Here is a 20,144-nt window from a genome sequence, read left to right as displayed (position 1 = left end):
CGGAGCTTGAGGAAGAAAGGAGATAAAACAAGGAGGCGAGAGAGCAGCGTTGTGCCCTCTGCAGGTGTGAGGCACGCCGACACCCGCCGGGAGTTCTGAAGAAAAGGGGATTAAGAAGCTGCCAACATACCCGCAAGAAAAAAGAAAGAAAAAAAAATACTCTTTTTCATCGTAACGCAGATACGTATCTACTGCATTAAACTGAATTTCAATGGCAGGTTTGAAAAATATGTTTGAGCAATGCAGACTGGCAGTAAGAGAACATTTTTAAAGATATCAGACTAAGTTGCTAATCCCGCTTTTGAAAAATCCCTCTCGAGATAGGGAGTAGGGGGAAGCTAAGGGATTTACCTGCCGACAGTTTTCCGGTGTCGGTGGCTCGGAAGGTGCGGAAGGCAAAGTCTAAAGTCCTATTAAACTAAGAGTTAAAACATGTTCAGCTCTCCCGGAGAGAAGTTAGCTTTGTTGAATTCTTCTTTTTTTTGGTAATGCACTGACACGGCATGCTCCGGCGCCATCAAATGGGCTGAATCCAATTCCGCACGTTCATTCATCAATTTATTTTATCGAGCTTTCATTGGATTTTAACACGTCGAAGGAAGGAACTAAACCGAGATGCCGACATGCGACGAACCATAAGCATTGGTTTGTGGCCACATTCAACTAAAGAGGCAGTGAGAAACTAGCAAGATTAAAGAGAGCTGAAGCATTTCTAGCCTGCTAAGGCCATCCACAGAGATTCAGAAAGGACCCCCCCCCCCCCCCAGACCCGCCCCCGACTCTTTGACCAACTGGTGTCTGAAGATCAGATGGATTTCGCCGGCAGACGCGGCTGCGTGTACTCACACTTTCCCCTTGAATGCTTGCATGGTTCCTAAACATCAGATGCGCTGGTTCACCGATCCAGCCAACATCCCCAGCACCACACCACGCTAACGCCTGGCTGACAGCTGCAGTTCAAAACTGGAATGAGTGGAAGCCGGTGAGCTGGCAGGTGTTTGTGTGGATTCCAACCGTCCTCAAAAGATTTCCGCTGCTCAAGGGAATCGCAGGGCATGAGGCACCGTGTGTGTGTGATGGCTGTCGGTGGGAAAAGTGCATTGCACTCAGCCGGCGACGTTGCGCAGTCTGAGATGGAGGCACAGCGTGTTCTTGCCTGTGTCAGCACTGCTAAGTGCGCTAAGAGTCAGAATATGAGACAAGCAAAAGACAACAAAGCCAATTTCTTTCCCCTTGTCGGCCTGTGGTGGCTCAGAGTTGTGGTGCCTTTATTAGTATCTCACATCAAGGGAAATGAGGAGAAAGCCATTTACAGCCAGTTACAGAGCAGGTTGTGATTCATCACAGCTGACAGCAGCCCCAGTGACCAGGCACGCTCGGTTCCGAGAGACCTCAACCAGGCAGTCATTGATAATTCATCTGAATACCCTGACCACATTAATCTTTTAGCTTCGAGATCTTGTACTACTCCCACCTAGAAAGTAGGAGAAGAAACCGATACAAATGGGTATTTGCCGGCGCAAATCACACATTCAAAACAATCTAATGCAGGGCTGGGCAAACTTTTTGACTGGTGGGACACAGTGGGTTCTAAAATTTCACAGAGAGGCCGGAGCAGGAGCAGATGGATGGAGTGTTTTGGTGACCCACCTCATAGGGGAGAGAATATATCATGGGATATGTAGAAAACATGTGCTTGAAGGTCAATTGAAAATGAACAAAAGTGTTACAACGATATTTGTTTTTGAAGCCCCACGGTATTTAGCTTTTTATTGAAATGACTCATAAAATGGATGGAATACAGCTATTTTGTGACTTCATTAGTATTAATATAATTTCTTCAAGTTTGGCGGGCCGGATTAAAAAGCTTGACGGGCCGCATATGGCCCCCGGGCCGTAGTTTTCCCATGCCTGATCTAAAGGAATTGAAACAACATTTTCTAAGTTTCTACATTTTAGGACGCAGACCAAACCGCAAGCCCAATTCCAGGATCAATTTAGCCCCTCAACGAAAAGTGTTACCCCAGCTAGCCAGCCTTTTGAACAACAATTTTGAAAGAACATTGGAGTTTAAAATAAAACTACATTCTTCACTGGACATTTTCCCGATAATGGCACTGCGGGATATAAAGTGGGCTGATAGAGTGGAGGGAATGGTGTCCAGGAATCAAACCGCTTCGAAGGTAAAGGCTTTCAATGATACATTGTGTGCGGTTAGCGGGGAGCTAAAGATTGTGTCAGAGTTTGCGGTGTTGTGAAATAACCAGTTCATGTTCCGCTGACGAGGGCCTGATGATTCTGGATCAGGGGTGAGGCGGGACAAAGGAGCAGCGCAAGGGAAAGAAAGAACCGCAGATTGTTTGTGTGCCTGTGTGCGTGTGTGTGTGTGTGTTTGTGTGTGTGTGTGTGTGTGTGTGTGTGTGTGTGTGTGTACGTGTAGCATTAATCAACACATCAATCATTTGATTCCTAGTTGGCATGTTATTAACCTACTACATTTGATGCAAAGTGCTGATTGAGTATTTGGTCTCTTGCCTCGGATTCCCCTGCAGAGCGCTGTGACCCAGGCTGATTCACAAACACACACACACACACACAAACGCGCGCACGCACACACAGGCTTATTGTCGAGCTCAAGCCTGTTTTGATGGCCAATCAGGGCCATGCAACTCACATAACAGACATCGCAGGGCATCTGATTTGCTGGGAAACGCTGACAGCCACAGAAAGTGTCGCTGGCTGGCTGCCGTTTGTGTGATATTAGCAATTTTTTTTTTTTTTTTTTTTTTCCATTTGTTGATTAGCCTCGGCTGTGTAAACATGCGCAGCTGCACCCGGCGCGATCGGATAATACATTTAAATATTACAGGGATGCTGAAAGGCTGTTGAATGGAAGAAGCAGACTGAAGAGGAGGGAAGGGGAAAGCACATTAAGGATGAGGAGGACAGAAAGAGGATAGGACAAGGAAAAAACTAAAGGATTGTGTTCAGCGCAGGGCTGCTGACAGTGTCAGGACAAGACAAGCGTCATGCACACTTCCATTACCTGCATTCAGGCACCAACAAACCAACAGGGGAGAACTCAAGCATTAAATTGCATTAAAAGGTGTAGTTTGAGATTCACAGAAATTAGCTCATCTGTTTTCCAACCAGTCCAGGCGGTGCGAGCTTGAGCATCATCACCATCTCACAGGGTGGAAAATGAGACTGCACGTCTACGAGACACTAACGGCAATTGCTGCTCTGTATCTTTTAATGTACAGTCGTCCAAATGTGACGGTGCAAAATGTCTTGTTGCTAAGGCTGCTATTGGACCAGTCTGACACATGACGCGTGACTGGTACGAGGCAATGAGACGAGAAAGTTGCTGCCCTGTGGGTCAGAGTTGCATTCATAACCTCAAGCCATCTGCCGTCATGACGACAGGCAACCCTGGCGACAATGTGGCACTGTCTTCCAGTGGTTCCAGGGGTGAATAATGAATAATTCAAGCAGAAAAGCAGTCATGAATGTAATGGATGGGGCCATTTTGTATAGATGCCAACTTTACCTTCCCACTGGTGCAACGTGAAACCTGCGTGAAGGGGCAGCATGAGGCATTAAACAAGGATTCCTAGCAATTAATCACCAGCGTTTGCGTAAACCGTGTGACTGTGAAGTTTAATTAAATGCAAGTGCGCCTTTGTTATGCAAAGGAATCTCAAAACAAAGCCTCCCAGGCACCAACATGGCAACTGTCCACTACTGAAAAAAAGATGACACCTCCAGGTGAGAAGCTAGCTTGTGATAGCAGAGTAACAGCCGCTTTCTGGTCTTTTTCTGCCTGTTTTGCTCATTTCAGCAGCTCTATTGGATCTCTGAGACAATACTGATACAAAAACAACAACTGCAAACATGTCAGAGGGTTTTCAAAATGGGGTGCATGGCAAGTTGCCGCTGTTGGAGTGTCTTCAGAACCAGAGGAGACAAACCAGTTTTTTTTTCTGAAAATCTGACCAATGACCCGTGTTGGGAACATGAAGACTAGATTGTGGATTAAACTAAAAATTAATCAGAAGGCTTAATAAGTAGTCCAGTTAATAACAGCTTCGTGCCTCGATCTGCGCCAATGAAATGCCAACAAAAATCACTGTCACCTCCATAGTTTGCCAATTCAATTTACCTCCCGTTAAATTTAATCCCCAAGCTGTGCAGTCGTGCAGGGCTTCCCAAATGGATGGAGGAAACAAAATTACAGAACCACAGCAAGGAATAGAAGATTGGCTGCCACGGCGCTAAAAACACAACACCGTCAGACGATGCCAAGAAAACTTTCCGGGCTGTGTTGTTGCAGAGCAGGTGGATTTATGCGCCTGGGATTGAAAGACAAAACCTTACCGCTTGTTAGTTGGATGGATTTTTACTCTAAAATCCGCCAATCTCAAGCGTTTCAAGGCGATGAAAGCCACATGAACGAAGCTTTGGCTGTTTAATGCTTGGTTATTTGTCCGTGTAATGGACCCCAATCAATATATAAGATAGGTGTAGCGACATAATCACTGACACTGCATCTTTGAGGAGTGCTGCGTCCCCCAACTGATTTGGAAACGGCAGACGTGGCATACCTTGCACCGCACAAACTCCCTCCCTCGCCACGGGAAAAAGCTGTTACTAAACTGCAATGTGATCGAGATCAAGGTGCACTTTTGTTCTCCGCTTGGGATTTTCTTGTACACCACTGAAAAGTCTTCATGGTTCAAAAATTCCCAGCCAGTGGTAAATCAGAGCAGTGGATTAACGCAGCTTTTTTCTCCCTCACAGCCCTGAATTTCTAGTCAAAAGCAGTAGCTGTGGTTTCAAAAGAATGGAGACACCAAGAATCCATAGGAGCTGGTTTCAGCTATGTGACATTTCAAAAAGAAACATGTCAGGTTGAATTAATTCTTTCTAAGAAGACAAGTGTGGCAACTTAGATGTGATAAAACTGCCACATTTCTGGGTATGGAAAGCAAATACTTGATTTTTATGCAGAAAAATAATTTGCAACTAGTTTTTTTTTTATAGTCCTGCTGAAACTATGCATGAACAAAAAACAACAGCAATAACAAAAATACATTTTTAAGTTGTTTTTTTTAAATCCAAGAAGAGGTGGAAAAAAACCCTCAACAAATAACATTTAAAAAATCTCAGTGTGCAGCGAAACAATTATCAAACCTTCCAAATAGGACGGATTCCAAAAGGATTTAGCCATGGAAAGCGGTGCATGCTGGATGTGTGCGTACATGCGTGCGCACACAAACACACAAACCCAAAGTTTACTTTTTATCCCGAGCACCACAGGGAGGTTGAGGGAGGAGCAGGCAGAGTGGAATATTTTCAAACTATTATTTCAGAGCTCTGCTATGAGGAGAGCGCCGTCCCTTTGTTGCTGATGACAATACACTTCGATTCTCTCAATTCCTCTCGCTCCATTCTGCACTGATCTCAGGGGCTCTGGATGTTTGTTCCAGCAGTACCTCCACCTTAAGCACAGTGACAAACGAAAATATGGTGCAAATGAAATGGAACATAATGGGCACCCGTTACTGAGTAGCAGACGCCTACTGCACTCTGTCTAAAAGCTCCACTGCCAAGGCTTTTCAGTGCTCATTCTTCTCTTGCATTCTTTTTTGTTAAATCTCAATAAATTAAACTACTTTCAATTTATTTAAGCTGAGAAGTTGTTGACTGGAATAATGTTGGCACTGATACTGCACGGCTGAAACTGGCTCAGCTGTTAAGTCTTACTTGTTGCAGTCATAATTGCAAACATTTCAAACTTCAAGTTTAGGATTTCCCAACATACAGCCAATGCCGATCCCCCTCTTCCTTCAGCTCCCCAGCAGGGTCTCGCCCCTGTCTGCAATCTTCCTTCCCCTTCCGCCATCATGACAGTGACGCTAAACAAATTCATTTTTTTTAACACATCTAGCTGTCCCCAAATCAAATCTGCTCTTCACCCCCCCCATCCAATCTCTGTCTGACAATGATGGATGGTGGCCTTCACCATTTATCGCCTGGACATGTATTTCCCTGCCCATCTGCTTAACGACACAAACTCACAGACAGCTCCATTCCGTCCCCTTCTTTCCTCTCCACGCCTCTCAAACTTTGGCCCTGCTTTCTTTTCCTCTTTTTGGCCGCTGCCACGACGGGCTTTCATATTCCCACCATCCCGCACGCATTCCTCCTTCCACCATCTTGCGCGCGCTCCCAACATTCTCTCGCCTCTCTCTGCGCCTCGTCCTTGCTGTTAGCCTCGGTTTGGGTTCATTATTTATTGCTACACTGATCCCCCTCTTGCCGGAGTCCTCTCTGCGTTCTGAGGGGCCGGCTACGACAGAGGAATGACACAGGAGTGGTGGTATCAAAAGGATGAGTGGGCTTACAGTACACACGACTGCTGCACGAAAGGCTGTGTAGGCGTTCTTTTGTTCCTTGCCTAGAGAGAGGGGAAGAGAGAGAGAGAGAGTGTGTGTGTGTGTGTGTGTGTGTGTGTGTGTGTGTGTGTGTGTGTGTGTGTGTGTGTGTGCGTCTCCTATAATTATGATTGCGTGGGAAGACTGTTTTGGTATGCTTGTGGTTGTTTCTCTATGCAAGTGCTCTCACCTGATATGAAGGGCCTGGATTATTACCACTGTGAGCGAGGGAATCTTGGAGGCACTAAATTTACTTCTCTAGTGGAATGTGGAATAGTGCTTTCACCACAACGCCAGTGGATACGCCGGTGGGTTTTATTTGCTATTCTTACTACGCCAAACTACGTCCAAGGACGCAGGAAGAATGCGCCTCGCGTCACTCCAGACGTCCTCTCGCCGACGTTCCATGAAGCAAAGCGGCTGTGACTGGCTGCCGGTGTTTTCCGACTCGGGCTCTGCCGTACCTATTCACACTCCAATCTCATCTGTGGATTACTGTGCTTGCGATAAGTGGGTTTTGATAGCTAATACAAATCCCCTTGTTTGTAAACAGTGCAACATTCCCTAAGTCGATATAAGTCGATTATAGGCTAATGGCATTTGTCAGTTCCAGAGTTGATGCGCAGACACGTCTCCCAATATGCCGCCTTGGAAATATGCATGCAGAGTTTATTAACATGATTAATTGCGGGTAGATAGGAAAGAGGGCCTGGCATTTAGAAAAGTCCACAGAGAATGAAAGGCGAGGAAATGAAGTGGGCCTCTAACCGCAGAGGATCTTTTATGTAAAACAAGAGGGATACATGTAAACAGGCACATTAGCTCTTTTTAAGTCTTCCCCGCAGCTTCTTTTAATTCGTTAGCTTGGGTCGGGTTAAAAATATCACAGCAACAAGAAAGGTTAATAGGAATTTTTTCCGGTTGCAGCTTGTTGCAGCATTATGCAGAGTTTGACAGGGACCCTAAAAACCCGCCACTGTCCACTGGGACTGCTGTGGGCGTTTAAACAGGAACCCTTCCAGGTTGGGGTGAGGAGTGGTTTAGTCTTGCAGCTCCGAGTCGAGCTCAAATAATTGGGGGTGCCGAGCAGTTCCTTCCTCAGATGCTTTTAGCTTGTCTTCACGATATCACCTCAGACTCGCTCGTGCTCTCCGCTGCCAGTTTGTTAATCTCTGGAGGGGTTCTGGGTTCATGCAGGACAGTGTTGCATGATTTACCAGAATAGCAGGAGCAAAAGGAAAGAAACAACCAACAACTAGATGGCTGTACCAGGCAGAGACCTGAGGAAGGCGAAATATATGAAGATGTTTTTCATACCAATGGAATTCAGGGTAGAATTCACCTGCATCGGTATAACTTTTAAATTGCACTCGGTAACATTTGTCTCGCCTTGCAAAACGCTTCTTTAGATGTACTTCTAAACAACACTGGCTGCTTCTTAATTGTGTAAATGAGTCGGCGGTGTGCTTGCGAGATTGAAAAAAAAGGGAGCATGTGAAAGCTCACATCTTTCTGGCTGTTTTTATTGCTAAATCAGCAGGAAACTAAGGAAGAGGCTTGCTAATTGCCAAGAAACGCCACATTAAGTTAACACACACACACACACACACACACACACAGGGGAATGCAGCGCCACACACCATCAGACACCCATGCTCATTGTACATGACATTTGTGCTGGCAGAAGGCTTTGTTTTATCTGTGCAATGAGTGAGATCGCATTGATCTGGGAGGAGAATTTCAAGTGTGGCAGTCAAGCATTAAGAAGACGAGTAAAGATTAGTTTTAAAAAAGAAAACCTGTGCAACATGCAGTGTGAAGCACCACAATGCACCTCAAATGTCAGCATTGCAGACCAAAAAAACACTAGAAACAAGAAAACTTCAATTGTGATTTGATATAGGGAACAATTTTTTATGCTTTCAAGCATCTCCAAGTATATACATATATATACCTATCAAAACAGTTGTGTCTATGGTCATCACAGATAATAGCATGGAGGAAGACAGTGAAAAGAGGGTGAGAGAAGGCTGAAAGAGGAAATGAGCAAAGGGAGAAGTTTAAACAAATGGGACATGAAGCGATCCATCTCTCAGGGAAGGATCGATCACCAAGTGGATGGATCAGTTACACCTGACTGTGTGTGTGTGTGTGACAGAAAGCCTCAATATCGGACAGCTCTTGTTGCAGATAGGACCTGCAACCTAATAGAGAAGGAGCAGGAGGTGGAGGGGAGAAGCAGGGAGGAGAGGTTTCAGGGAGGTAAACAGTGGCGCTGATAAAGAGGTGGGGGAGAAAATAGAGGCATTGGAAATCCACTGCTGGAGTACATGAGGGGAAAGATAGGTAAGATATATGAGGAAGGAGCCGGGTGCATCTGGGAGGCAAGCACAGGGGGAAAGAAGAAGAAGAAGAAAAAAAAAAAATCAAGTCGGGCACGTGCACTTGGAGCACCGCTGTGTGCGTGTGTGCGCAGCCTGTGGACGGAAGTAGAAGAAGCGGGAGGGGCAAGGAGACGTGGAGGGCAGCAGAGTCAGCAAATGATGGAGTTTAGACAAAAAAGACACAGCCCGTGTGTGTGTGTGTGTGTGTGTGGAGGGGAGGGGAGGGGAAGGAAGGGGTGTGAGGCAGAGGCAAACCTGTGACTGATAACATTGTTGTACTCAGGTTGCCTCAAGGGTAGACAAGACACGCAGGGAGGGGGGAAAAAAACACAAAAGAGGGAAAAAAGTGGAAATTTACAGAGCTGCTGGAGGCAAAGGGGTTACAAGATGGAAGGCGAGGAGAGACAGAGACGGGGTGGGGGAGACGGCAGGAAGCGAACGCCGCACCGGCGGATAAATGGCTGACGGTGGGCAAAAACAGACGTGCGAGGAGCTCGCTAATTATAGAGGGAGAGGACGAAGAAGAGAGGGTGATTTAGGTAAGACGGCGCTTGGCGGGGTCGCGGCGGGGAGACGGGAGAGAACAGGAGCGAATCAGAGGTGTTGAGGCAAAGTGGAGTAGGAGGAAGAGAAGGAGGAGGAGGAAGAAAGCAAAGGCGAGGAAGTGGCAGGCACAGACACAGAGGTGAAGGGGGAGAATTAGATAAGAAATGTGAGTGTTGAGCGAAGGTAAAGGTCAAAGCAAGAAGCGTAAAGACGGGGAGCTCACCAGGGGAAAGTTCCCGGGCGAAGCTGCGCGCTGCGGATAAAAGTGAGACGCCTTCAGGGCAGAGCGTCAGCCAAGTCGTGGGGTGAAGCTGCAGGGGCCACAGCACCTTAAACTGGGGCTTCTTAGGGAGGCTGAGCTGCAGCGGCGGCAGCGGCATGTGCATATTTCCTATTTTTAATGAGCTGCACTTTTTGCTTTTTTTGATGATGCATTTGGAGCGGCCGCCCCCGCATGCAGGAGCTCAGGAACAGCCGACTGCCCCGGGGACAAACTGTCACGGCAGCCACTTTATTTCTCATGTTTGGAAAGTGATGACAGCAGACAAAAGAGGGAGAAACAACACAGTACAATTTTTTTTTTGCCTCTGAAGTTTGTATTTGAGCGTTCAAAGGTCCTAGTCAAAAGTGTGTAAGTGTGTGTGTGTGTGTGTGTGTGTGTGTGTGTGTGTGTGTGGAGGGGGAGGGCGGCAGGCGGGCGGGGTTGAATTAGTCATAACAGCTTGTGACGGCCCAGAGATGCTATAGTTTTGCAAGGCACGGAGCAGAAGGTCATTAAAGGTCACCAAGGCCAGAACAACTTTGTTCACATGGGACAAATGCGACCTGCGTTTGTCCACCAGGTTGCATCAACATGCACGCCACTGCTTTCAGACGTCACCTTTTCTCCATTGACTCACATCTACGCACACAGACTTTTAGCTCCTCACAGGGAGAAAACTTTCAGCTTCACCTGCCTGCACACAGTCTGGCTCTTTTAGCTTGGCATCGTCTTTTGGTTCAACCTTTCCTTTTACCCGAGCAACACACGGACTAAACTAGAATAGCTTCAGTTTTAACCTTTCCGGTTGGGCTTTTTTTTTTTTTTTTTTTTTTCATGCACATGCAGAAATGTTCATCCACTTCCCACTGCAGCAGTGAGGGTGAGAAGTGCATTTATCTTGTGTGTTGTATTAAATTTGGATCTCAGGGTACGATTCAGAAGTCGCTCAACTCCATTGTTGTGTTGTTGCTTATCTGGCTCCTGATTGGCTGACGCGCCCTCACACTTAGAGACTGGCTGCACCACCGGTGGTTCTGGAGTACGCAGTGTCAAACTGCGAGTTTAATTTCAAATTTTTGATCCATCCACAAGAGCCGATGAAATTGCAGTGTCTCACAGTTTAGAAGTAATTAAGGCTTTTGAAGCCTTTGATCATTTACTGTAAAAAGGAGAATATGTAGTACTGGATTTGAAGCATCTCATGTTCAAGCATTGTCTGCTTTGCCTTTTATGTCACAGACTGAAAAGAAAAATACAAAAAAGACGGCAGTGTGCCTGGTGCTGCAACGAGGGATAACATTTTGGAAGCAGACCAAAGCAAACCATGTAGAGTGGAGCTTGTAGGATTCTGCTAGGAACCCACATGTTAAGATATTAATGCTGCACCAATTTCTGGGCTAAAACTGCTCCTCAGTCTGACAGACGAAAGCTCACACCTAATGGAAAATATTGATCCGACAATTTGCCTTAACCTGTGGAGTCAGTGCTCACGTCTGGCTGTTTAAGTATTAAGTTGCATGCATAATACACCAATGCTAAGGGGCAGCACTTTCCGGCATGTTCCCAGGCTGCTGCTTAGATTGAAAAGAATGAAAGTTTAAAAAAAAAGTCAAACCCCACCTCTTAGTTTGCCTCTGACTCACCGCCTCATCTCATTTCCAATCTCTGTCACCGCTACTCTGACTGTTATCAACACTCCCCGTCACTCTCCCTGTATCTAGGTTATAGTTGCTATGGGAACTAATATGCATGCCAATCGGGGGCACAGTGACTCATCTCTATACCTTATCAGTGCGTAGCAGTATTTAGGGCTGTCTGTGGGCACTGGCAGGGATGCTGTATGACTCACATATCTAGCTGAGTGTTCTGAGACCCACGTTACTATGGAGCAACCCAATTTGATCGACTGACCCACAGTCTTAAGAAACAGCTTGATGACATAAGTCTTTGTCTAATCCGCTCCCACTGGTATATAATTGTTACTGCGCTCAATCCTTTGGGATGCCGTTGCAGGGCATTACGGACGTATATTATTGCATTACTGCAGGAGTTCAGTGCATTTTGGAACAGAAGGGAGCATGGGCTACATGAACTTAACCGGGGACAGTGACCTCTCCCATGGATCTGCTCAGTAGGTAGTGCTGTCCAGTCAAACGTATAATAAGAAAATCCCAGGCTACAACTCCTCTGTTTAATAAGATTCAATTAAATGCAACACTGCTTGTTTTTCATTGGTTTGAATGCAGCAATTTGAAAATCCCATGCACAATTTTGCTACTTTGCTATGCAGTCATGCACACAAAAAGCAAAAACATAAATGCCAATTGTATGAGAGCAGACTACCCAACTACTGCTTTATAAGACTAGAACAAAAAAACATTTTGCCTCTCAAAAGCCGATTTATGTAGCCAAAGAAACTTTTTTAAAGGTCGATTCTCTTCAGCAACTTGAACGAAGTCTTCAAAGATCCACAAAGCTGGACTCTAGTAGCAGAGATAGTCCCTTGTTCTGTGGAGAGAAACATCTATATTGCAGTGTAGATGAGTACATCTCTGTATGGATGGAATATGCTGTGAAGCACGAGTGGACATTAGTGGAGGATGACACTCACGTCTGAGGAGACCTTGGCCCATGAGTGCGGCTGAGTGCAAAACAGACTGTGGAACCATTTCTGTCTAGTCAGAGTAGGTGTAAGTATAAAAAAAGAAGAAAAACAGACAAAAAAACCAAAAAACTCAAACTTTTAAAAAACATTTTAAAAGAACAATGTGAACCTTTTACTGGTTTTAAACTCATATTTCCTCTGTTGCCTCTCTTCTCTCTTTGTTTCCACGCAGGTCTGTGGACAGCCAGGCTTTCTACCATGCCTGTCCCCCCACCCCTCAATCCCTGCAGAAGTAAACACCTGCCCCGTTCACAACCCCATCCTCAAAAAAGGGCAGAACATTTCCCTTTCCCTCCATCCATCCTTTCCATCCTCCTCGTCCGCCCGCTCTTCGTTCCGTCCTTGGCTTCCTCGTCGCATCTCATCCACTGCCCATGTCCCAGGACGACAAAACGAACCCTTCCCGACTCGGCCTCGTTCCCCGCGTTCCACTGGCTAACTCTGGTCACGTGCTGCCTGCTGCCCTCTCTGATTGGAGCGGGTGAGACTTGGGGCGTGGTCTCCGCCTGCCCCTTCCACTGCGTGTGCCGCAACCTGTCTGAGTCGCTGAGCACGCTGTGTGCCGACAAGGGCCTCCTGTTCGTGCCGCCACATGTGGACCGGCGCACCGTTGAGCTGCGACTGGCAGACAACTTTATCGTGGAGGTGGGAGGGAGCGACTTTGTCAACATGAGCGGACTGGTTGATCTGACTCTGTCAAGAAACACCATCCACCTGATCCGACCGCTGGCCTTTGCTGACCTGGAGAGTTTGCGCTCGCTCCATCTGGACGGTGAGACAAATATTCCTCCCAGAATTTGCTGTCAGTTTTGCTAGCATCTTCACATACGTCAGGAAAAAAGTGGTGTAAAATTATTCAGGGGTAAGTTTAATTTTTTTGTGTGTGTGTCTAGGTAATCGGTTGACGATACTTGGACCCCGGGACCTTGCGGGTTTGGTCAATCTGCAACATTTAATTGTCAACAACAACCAGCTGATCAAAGTCTCTGGCCAGGCCTTCGACGATTTCTTGCTCACGCTGGAAGACCTCGACATGTCCTACAACAACCTCAAAAGGTATGTTTTTGTTTCTGGTTGGATCACATCGTACATTCATACACTCCACAATGTCCCAACCACTGGAAACACACCATATTACTTTTGAGCCTCTTGAGAACTCAAGTCCTCTCAAGTGCAGCACAAAGACAGAGTTCAGTTCTAAGTTTCATTTGGAGGCGCTGTGGAAACTGTATCATCCTGCAAGAGTCAGCAAAGGCAGAGCTCAAACTGCTGAGGCTGGAAGCGAAGGACTAAAAGCTCTACAAGTTGAGAGTGAATCAGTTTTGATGAGGCTCTAATTCTCTTTGCGATCTGATTAAGATTAGTAAAGTGCACGTCTGAACCCAGTCCATTGCATACGCATGCATTGCTTTTACTATATGGAACACACACTATGGTTAGTGTTATTTAGACTGAAAGAGGAAAACTCGCAAATATATATTTTAGGAGCAAAAGAGGCAGAACCATGATAATAAACTCACAATAATACCATTATTTTTTCAACCACTTACTGCTTTGATTAAGTTTGCAGTTCTTCTTCATCACTTGCCTCATCTGGTGCGACTTTAACGTCCACCAAAAAATAGGAGAAACATAGTGCATGATACTAAAATAAGAACGATGTGATGCCGGATTTTTTAACCATAGCAAAAAAAGAGAAAGCTTTACGAACTGGAAAATTTTTGACAGGAGGAAGTGAAAAACAAACAAAATGAGCAGAGAATTGAGCCACACCAGGTGCTCATACTGTTTTGGCCAGATATTTACCAAAACGCTCTTGGAAAATTATCTAATTCCACCAAATGAACCATCTGTGGACTCTGCTCATTTCATCCAAAACAACAACTATGTATCTTATGTATACTTTGTAAAATATTAAGCATAGTAAATTTTTTGTTTCTTCAAATGCTTTCCAATTGGAGACATCTTGCTCTGCAGACAAAGACAGGGACCATCTGCCGTTTGTTGTGGTTGTTAATAATTTATCACATTTTTCCTCTCGACTTGAAGTGACTCTCCTCTAAAATTTTAATGGCAAAAACAACGTACTATCACAAAAGAATAGCGAAACCTCCAGAAACCATATGAGATGGTAGTTACTGATACAGAGTTTAAGGCTCTCTTTTTATTGGGAGCGACAGATGGAAAAACAGAAATAGATGTGTAAATTAAAACTCTATGGCAAAAGTATAGAAAATAAAACTGCGTAGTTGGTGCCATGGCTTCCAGACAATTTCTCTGTATTGATATATCAATTGTGGGCTTGTCAGAACTTTGACTTTACGAGTTGATTAGTATTAGTGTATTAATATATTAGTATTAGAATGAAGTGAAAACAACCAACCAACTAATTCATAAAAATATTTTATTGTTACAGGGTACCATGGGAATCAATTCAGAACATGGCCAGTCTGCACACACTCAATCTGGACCATAACCTAATAGACCATATTGCAGAAGGAGTCTTTGGAGAACTCTACAAACTTGCAAGGCTGGATATGACCTCAAACAGGCTCCGCACCCTTCCTCCAGACCCCCTCTTTGCAAGGTAAGCCAGTTTTTAGGGTTTTCAATAGGAATAAAATGTATCAATCACAGTTTATTACTATTGTCACTATTCATATATATCCATCTATATATCACTATTACTGAATCAAACAAAAATATCCACATTTACGTTGTATTTCCAATGCAAATTGATCCCTTTCAATGCCATACACTGGGCCTTCAAAAGACAGTAAAATCACCAGTGTCACCCAGCAGGAAGGTTAAGTTAATGCTCTAATCCACATAAACATTTGCATATTACTATAAAATTATTTTCTCTGCCTACAGACTGGATTACATTTCTGTAATCATACAGACAGTAAGCAGCGACTAATTACACAAACAGGCGTAGGTAATGATGGGATAACCGTAAAGCTCCAACTTAAAAATAGAAAGACTGTATCCGAAAGAAATTGAACTCAGCAGGGCTGCGATTACGCTGGAAGGTTGAGGCTTTAAACGGACTCTGAGTTTGAGCTATTATCTCGCAATATTCCCCCTGTGGCATCGCAGGTCTTGTACTAAGCAATCTAGAAACCTGCTTACAGAGGTATGCAGCGCATCAGGGTTTCGTTTTCTTCCTCCAAAAACCATTCCAAACTTAATTTGAAAACACCAGTGGCAGGATGCTATAAACAGTGCTGAGGTTACATAATGCTCTTGTGTCTGTCGTGAAGAATCTTCTCTTTCCTCCCCAACTTTACAGCACAAAGTTATGAAAATTTGATGACGCAAGGTTCTCACTAATAAACAAAACAATCTGTGTCTAATCTAATAATTACGATCTTGCATTCCAATAAATTGGACTCATAATTAATCCTTCCACAGATGCAAGAAAGTGCTACTGGAGCTTCATTTATTTACATATCTTATGTAAAAAAAAATTTTTTAAAAATGTATTGGTTTTTATCTCGAGATAAAAAAGCAGTGCAGTATCAGCTTATTGAACTTTGGTTTTGAAATGAATGGTTCCTGATTGTACTTTTCATCTTCAGGTCCCAGACAGGAGCAATAAGTCCTACTCCCTACAACGCAGTCATAAGTTTAAATTTTGGTGGGAACCCATTACACTGCAACTGTGAACTGCTGTGGTTGCGGCGGCTTATCCGTGGAGACGACATGGAGACGTGTGCAACACCCCCTCACCTGGCTGGAAGGTAAACACTGCAGTTTGATGGATCCTTACTGTTGAGCAGTAAACTGAACAGGCAGCAGTTTATCCTTGCGCTTTCACTTAGTAATGCCGACTTTAACAGCAGGTGCAACGCAGCTAAGTAATGTCAGAGGAAAGCACACAAAATCACACGACAGTTATTCTCAAAAAATGTCACTGCCAATTTATCTTTTGGCCCATTGCTCTTCATCTGTTTTTAATGTGATTCATCTCCAAAAAGACAATGGAGAATCTCTGTATATGCAAGAACAGACCAGGAGCAACAATTTGCAGGACGGGTTGATCTTGAAAGCATGAAGAAAATAACTCAATTTCAATTACAACTTCAATCACAGTTTATTCCAACTTTGAGAACACTCATTGCTCACCCAGTCACACTAATGCAAACGCTGGGACACTTCTTGATTCATAAATTCCTTTCATTTGTCCCTCAGATATTTCTGGTCTATTCCCGAGGAAGAATTTACATGTGAGCCGCCTCTGATCACCCGGCACACCCACAAGCTGTGGGTGCTGGAAGGTCAGCGGGCGACGCTAAAATGTCGTGCCATTGGTGACCCTGAGCCTGTGATCCACTGGGTCTCGCCGGACGACCGCATCATCGCCAACTCATCCCGGACGAGCTCCTTCAGCAACGGGACCTTGGATATCTTAGTCACGGTTTCCCGCGACGACGGCCCGTACACGTGCATCGCAATAAACGCAGCGGGTGAAGCCACTGCCACCGTGGACTTGAAGATAATTCCTCTTCCTCATCGCGGGGGATCAGGGGGCAGCACAAGCAACACCAACATGAACACCAAGAACAACAGGAACGTGACCAATGGGATTTTACGGACAGATCCAGGCTCATCGGATATCAGCACGGGAATAAACGGAGGGATTAACAACGCCGGGCGCGGAGGAGATCCGGAGGACGGGAGAACAGGTGTGGGCGAGGAGGACGAGAGCGAAAGCAAGCCCGCCGACAGGGAGAGGGCGGACGGAGGGAGCATGGAGGACGACGAAGGGGACGAGGAGGAAGGGAGGATGGTCGGGGTGCAGGGCGTCACGTCAACCTCAGCTCAGGTGCGATGGGATTTGGGAAGTTTGTCCACAGCCTACGTGGTCTGGATGTATCAGATTCAGTACAACTGCACGGCGGACGAGACCCTCATCTACAGGTTGGTTCAATTTCCCTCACGTCGCTTTCGATGGCATCAATTACACACAACAGTCAATGTCACTTTTTCTGAGAGCTTTGCGACACGTCAGAGTGGAGCTCTTAGTGGTCTTGTAGTAACATCTCCTCTTTATGCAACTACAAATCATCACAGTCAGCAACTTCTATCCCTCAGATGGGGATATGATGATCTCATGCAAAAACCGCTGAAATATTTATCTATCACAGCACAACACTTCCACAGTCCAACTGTTCACCTTGGATACGGACGAGTGGATAGCTCTAGGGATGGATGAATGGGCAGACAGGTGCGGGGATAGAGGGTGGAAGAACTTAATAATTCATCTCGATCACCATATGACACTAATGTGATTTGGGGGAGTACAAATGGGAAGAAAAGTGTATGAAAGTTAAGTCAATTCTGTCGTCAAGCCGTTGAAGAAAAACTGGACTTCAGAACATAATCTCGAAAAACATTCAGTTCATAAACAACATGCCTCTATTAATATGCTCATTTGATAAGGCAACATGGGGAGTTGATGAGAAATGCCATCTCTAATTTGAGGCAGCTTTCAAACCCTCCATAAGCCACGCCAGTTTGCATTCAAAATGAGCTTCCCCTCATACATCACTGTCCATGTTTACTAAACAGGCACCCCGGGGAAGAAGCAATTAAACATTTATAGTGACTTGGGCTGGAGTTTTAGTGCTGTTATTGTCATTACAAATAATTTAAAAACTATTGCTTAAGACTTACGTGTTTGGAGCAACATTTAACAAAAGGAGAGAAATAGGGAGGGGGGGGGTCTGTACAGCGGGAAATCTATTTTGTAGCAACAGCTTCTCTTTGCTCTGAAATGGGATTTTATATAAGGCAGCTGTGTGGTAAGAAAAGGGAATAAAAGGTGGGAATAAACTGAAAACACCATACATGTGAATAAGAGACGTATGGGTGAAATGTCTTTCTAGTAACTAAAAGATAAAGTTATATAATGTGATACCCTTTAGAAATATACAACAACGTACTAACAGAAACAAGTATAGAGGCAAGATATCAGTAAAAAGTAAATGAGATCTCCTGCCTTTCCTTTTCCTGTTTTCTGAAACAGCAGTGCTTGTCCAACTGTGGGTGGGGTTTCAGCCATATATATACAAACAATTTTATTACACCATGAAAATGTTTGGAAGAGGCTGGAAGAGGTGAAAAATGGTTGAGTGCTGGCGCTTGCTATTGTGTCATAAATTTTATTCACTTATATATTTATTGCTGCGCAGCACCGACAGTGGTCCGCTTCAATGAGGGTAGCACGAGGCTGGAAGTGTTATTGACAGGGAGTGAAGGAGGGGCGCCACCTGACACGAAGAGGTCAGGTGGAAAGATGATTGGAAGGATGAAGAATGGCTGAGCCATAATCGGGATTGAAGAAAGTAAAGGAAGACCGCAGCCCAGGCTGAATGAAAAAAAAAAAAAAAAAAAGATGGAGGGGAAGGAGAAACTAATAGTTTGAGTGATGGATAGGGCCGGAAGGGAGGAAGGGGTGAATTTTGAGATAGGAATGGTGCCTCAGAGGTTTCAGAAGGGATTGACGTCGACAGGGAGGATAGGAGATGCGCTCTACCCAAATCACCCTGGGAGAGATAGAGATGAAAGAATGATGGGGGAAACGCAGGATATGGCGGCCAATAAGAGGGCAAAAAATAGAGTAGAGCCCAATTGGTCCGTGAGGAAAAGGCATGGAAACAAGGATGGAAGGACGGTGCAAAGGTATTTAGATGTGTTGCCAGGTCCAGGTAAGAGATGAGCGTGTGCTGCCTTGAATGAGTGAATATATAAAAATAGCACAACGCTCCAAAGGACGCTGAGAGCGCTGCGATGCAGCCGCGGAAATGCTCAAACATGACAGCCAGTTTGTTGTTGTAAAGCTGTTTCTATGCAGTGCTATATTAAAAGAGGCTGGTCCCCTGACTCACCTGTAGCAATTACAGATCTAGAAACAACCATAGAGTGATCAGCTTTGTTAACTTCCCACAGAAAACACTCAAGAAACGGTGAATGATGAAAATGGCTTTAAATCACTCTGGTCAAAAGAATGACTTTGCTAAATACTCAGCTAGAGAGCAAATATTGAACATAAAATCTATTAACAGATTTCGTGTACTGCACTGCGGTGCACAGTGGCACAGCTTTCCATCCCTGCCAAAAACAAGTAGGACTGAGACAAAGAAAAAGGTGAGAGTGTCAGCACTGCAGCTGGAAATGAGATGTTGAAAAGACACAAAGATGAAGCAACACATTGAAGTGAAGAGAGATACAGACTGCGTCACGGCAAACTGCGTCACAGGATAGACATAGGACTTCAGCGAGGGCAGAGTAAACAATGAGAAGCTCCATCGAAGAAGAAAGCAGAGGGATGAGATGGTTGACTCCATGGTGCCAGTGGGCATTAAGGTCACTGCGGCTATCTTAAATGTGAAAAGGAAGACAGACGGCATGTGCACAGCAGGGAAGGCAAGATGAACACGGAGACGAGATGTCTGAGGGCTTTGAGGCAGGAATTGGGAAAAGTGGCCTCAAAGGACACATTGAGGTAATGGCAGAGGGAGGTCTTTGAAATGGAAGCGTACCGCAGTGTGCCCAGTGCAGCTTTCCATCGCCCTGTCAGCGCGCCAGTGCCAACCACAACAGCATGCTCGGCAGCCAGAGGGTAAAAGGAGCCGTCGGCCAAACGGGATTTTGGCTGACTGATTGACCACCGAGATTCCCAGCGTTCCGATGTGGGTTTTGTGTACACACTGTGGCCGTGTTGTTGCGATGCCACGCATTGTTTGGCAGATGGGTGGGTGGGGAGGAGAACGTAACAGCTGATATAAAATGAGTGTGGGGAGGAAGTACATTGAAAAAAGCTGTCGTATTCCAGCCATTTTCAG

The 20,144-nt window shown here is 45.2% G+C and overlaps 2 protein-coding genes across 3 annotated transcripts in view; one reads left to right on the top strand and one right to left on the bottom strand.

The window, feature by feature from the left end:
- Positions 1-20,144, bottom strand: part of pcxb (pyruvate carboxylase b) — a 265,842-nt gene that overhangs the window by 87,699 nt on the left and 157,999 nt on the right. The gene's annotated exons all lie outside the window — the stretch shown is intronic.
- Positions 1-20,144, top strand: part of LOC142893514 (leucine-rich repeat and fibronectin type-III domain-containing protein 4) — a 32,464-nt gene that overhangs the window by 4,050 nt on the left and 8,270 nt on the right. The window contains exons 1-6 of one of the 2 annotated variants that reach the window (XM_076034152.1): positions 9,210-9,360; positions 12,467-13,066; positions 13,188-13,350; positions 14,711-14,881; positions 15,876-16,037; positions 16,489-17,217. In XM_076034152.1, the coding sequence (XP_075890267.1) occupies positions 9,279-9,360; positions 12,467-13,066; positions 13,188-13,350; positions 14,711-14,881; positions 15,876-16,037; positions 16,489-17,217 (1,907 nt within the window). In that variant the 5' untranslated portion in view covers positions 9,210-9,278. Of the gene's footprint in view, positions 1-9,209; positions 9,361-12,466; positions 13,067-13,187; positions 13,351-14,710; positions 14,882-15,875; positions 16,038-16,488; positions 17,218-20,144 lie in introns of those variants that run through there. The other variant, XM_076034153.1, reaches the window with a different exon arrangement.

The sequence above is a fragment of the Nelusetta ayraudi genome, unplaced genomic scaffold (assembly GCF_046127955.1).
Source record: "Nelusetta ayraudi isolate G7.1 ecotype Tasmania unplaced genomic scaffold, CSIRO-AGI_Nayr_v1 ptg000042l, whole genome shotgun sequence".
Taxonomy (NCBI): domain Eukaryota; kingdom Metazoa; phylum Chordata; class Actinopteri; order Tetraodontiformes; family Monacanthidae; genus Nelusetta; species Nelusetta ayraudi.
Note: the sequence above shows the minus strand (reverse complement) of the source record. Positions and strands in the feature narration are given on the sequence as shown.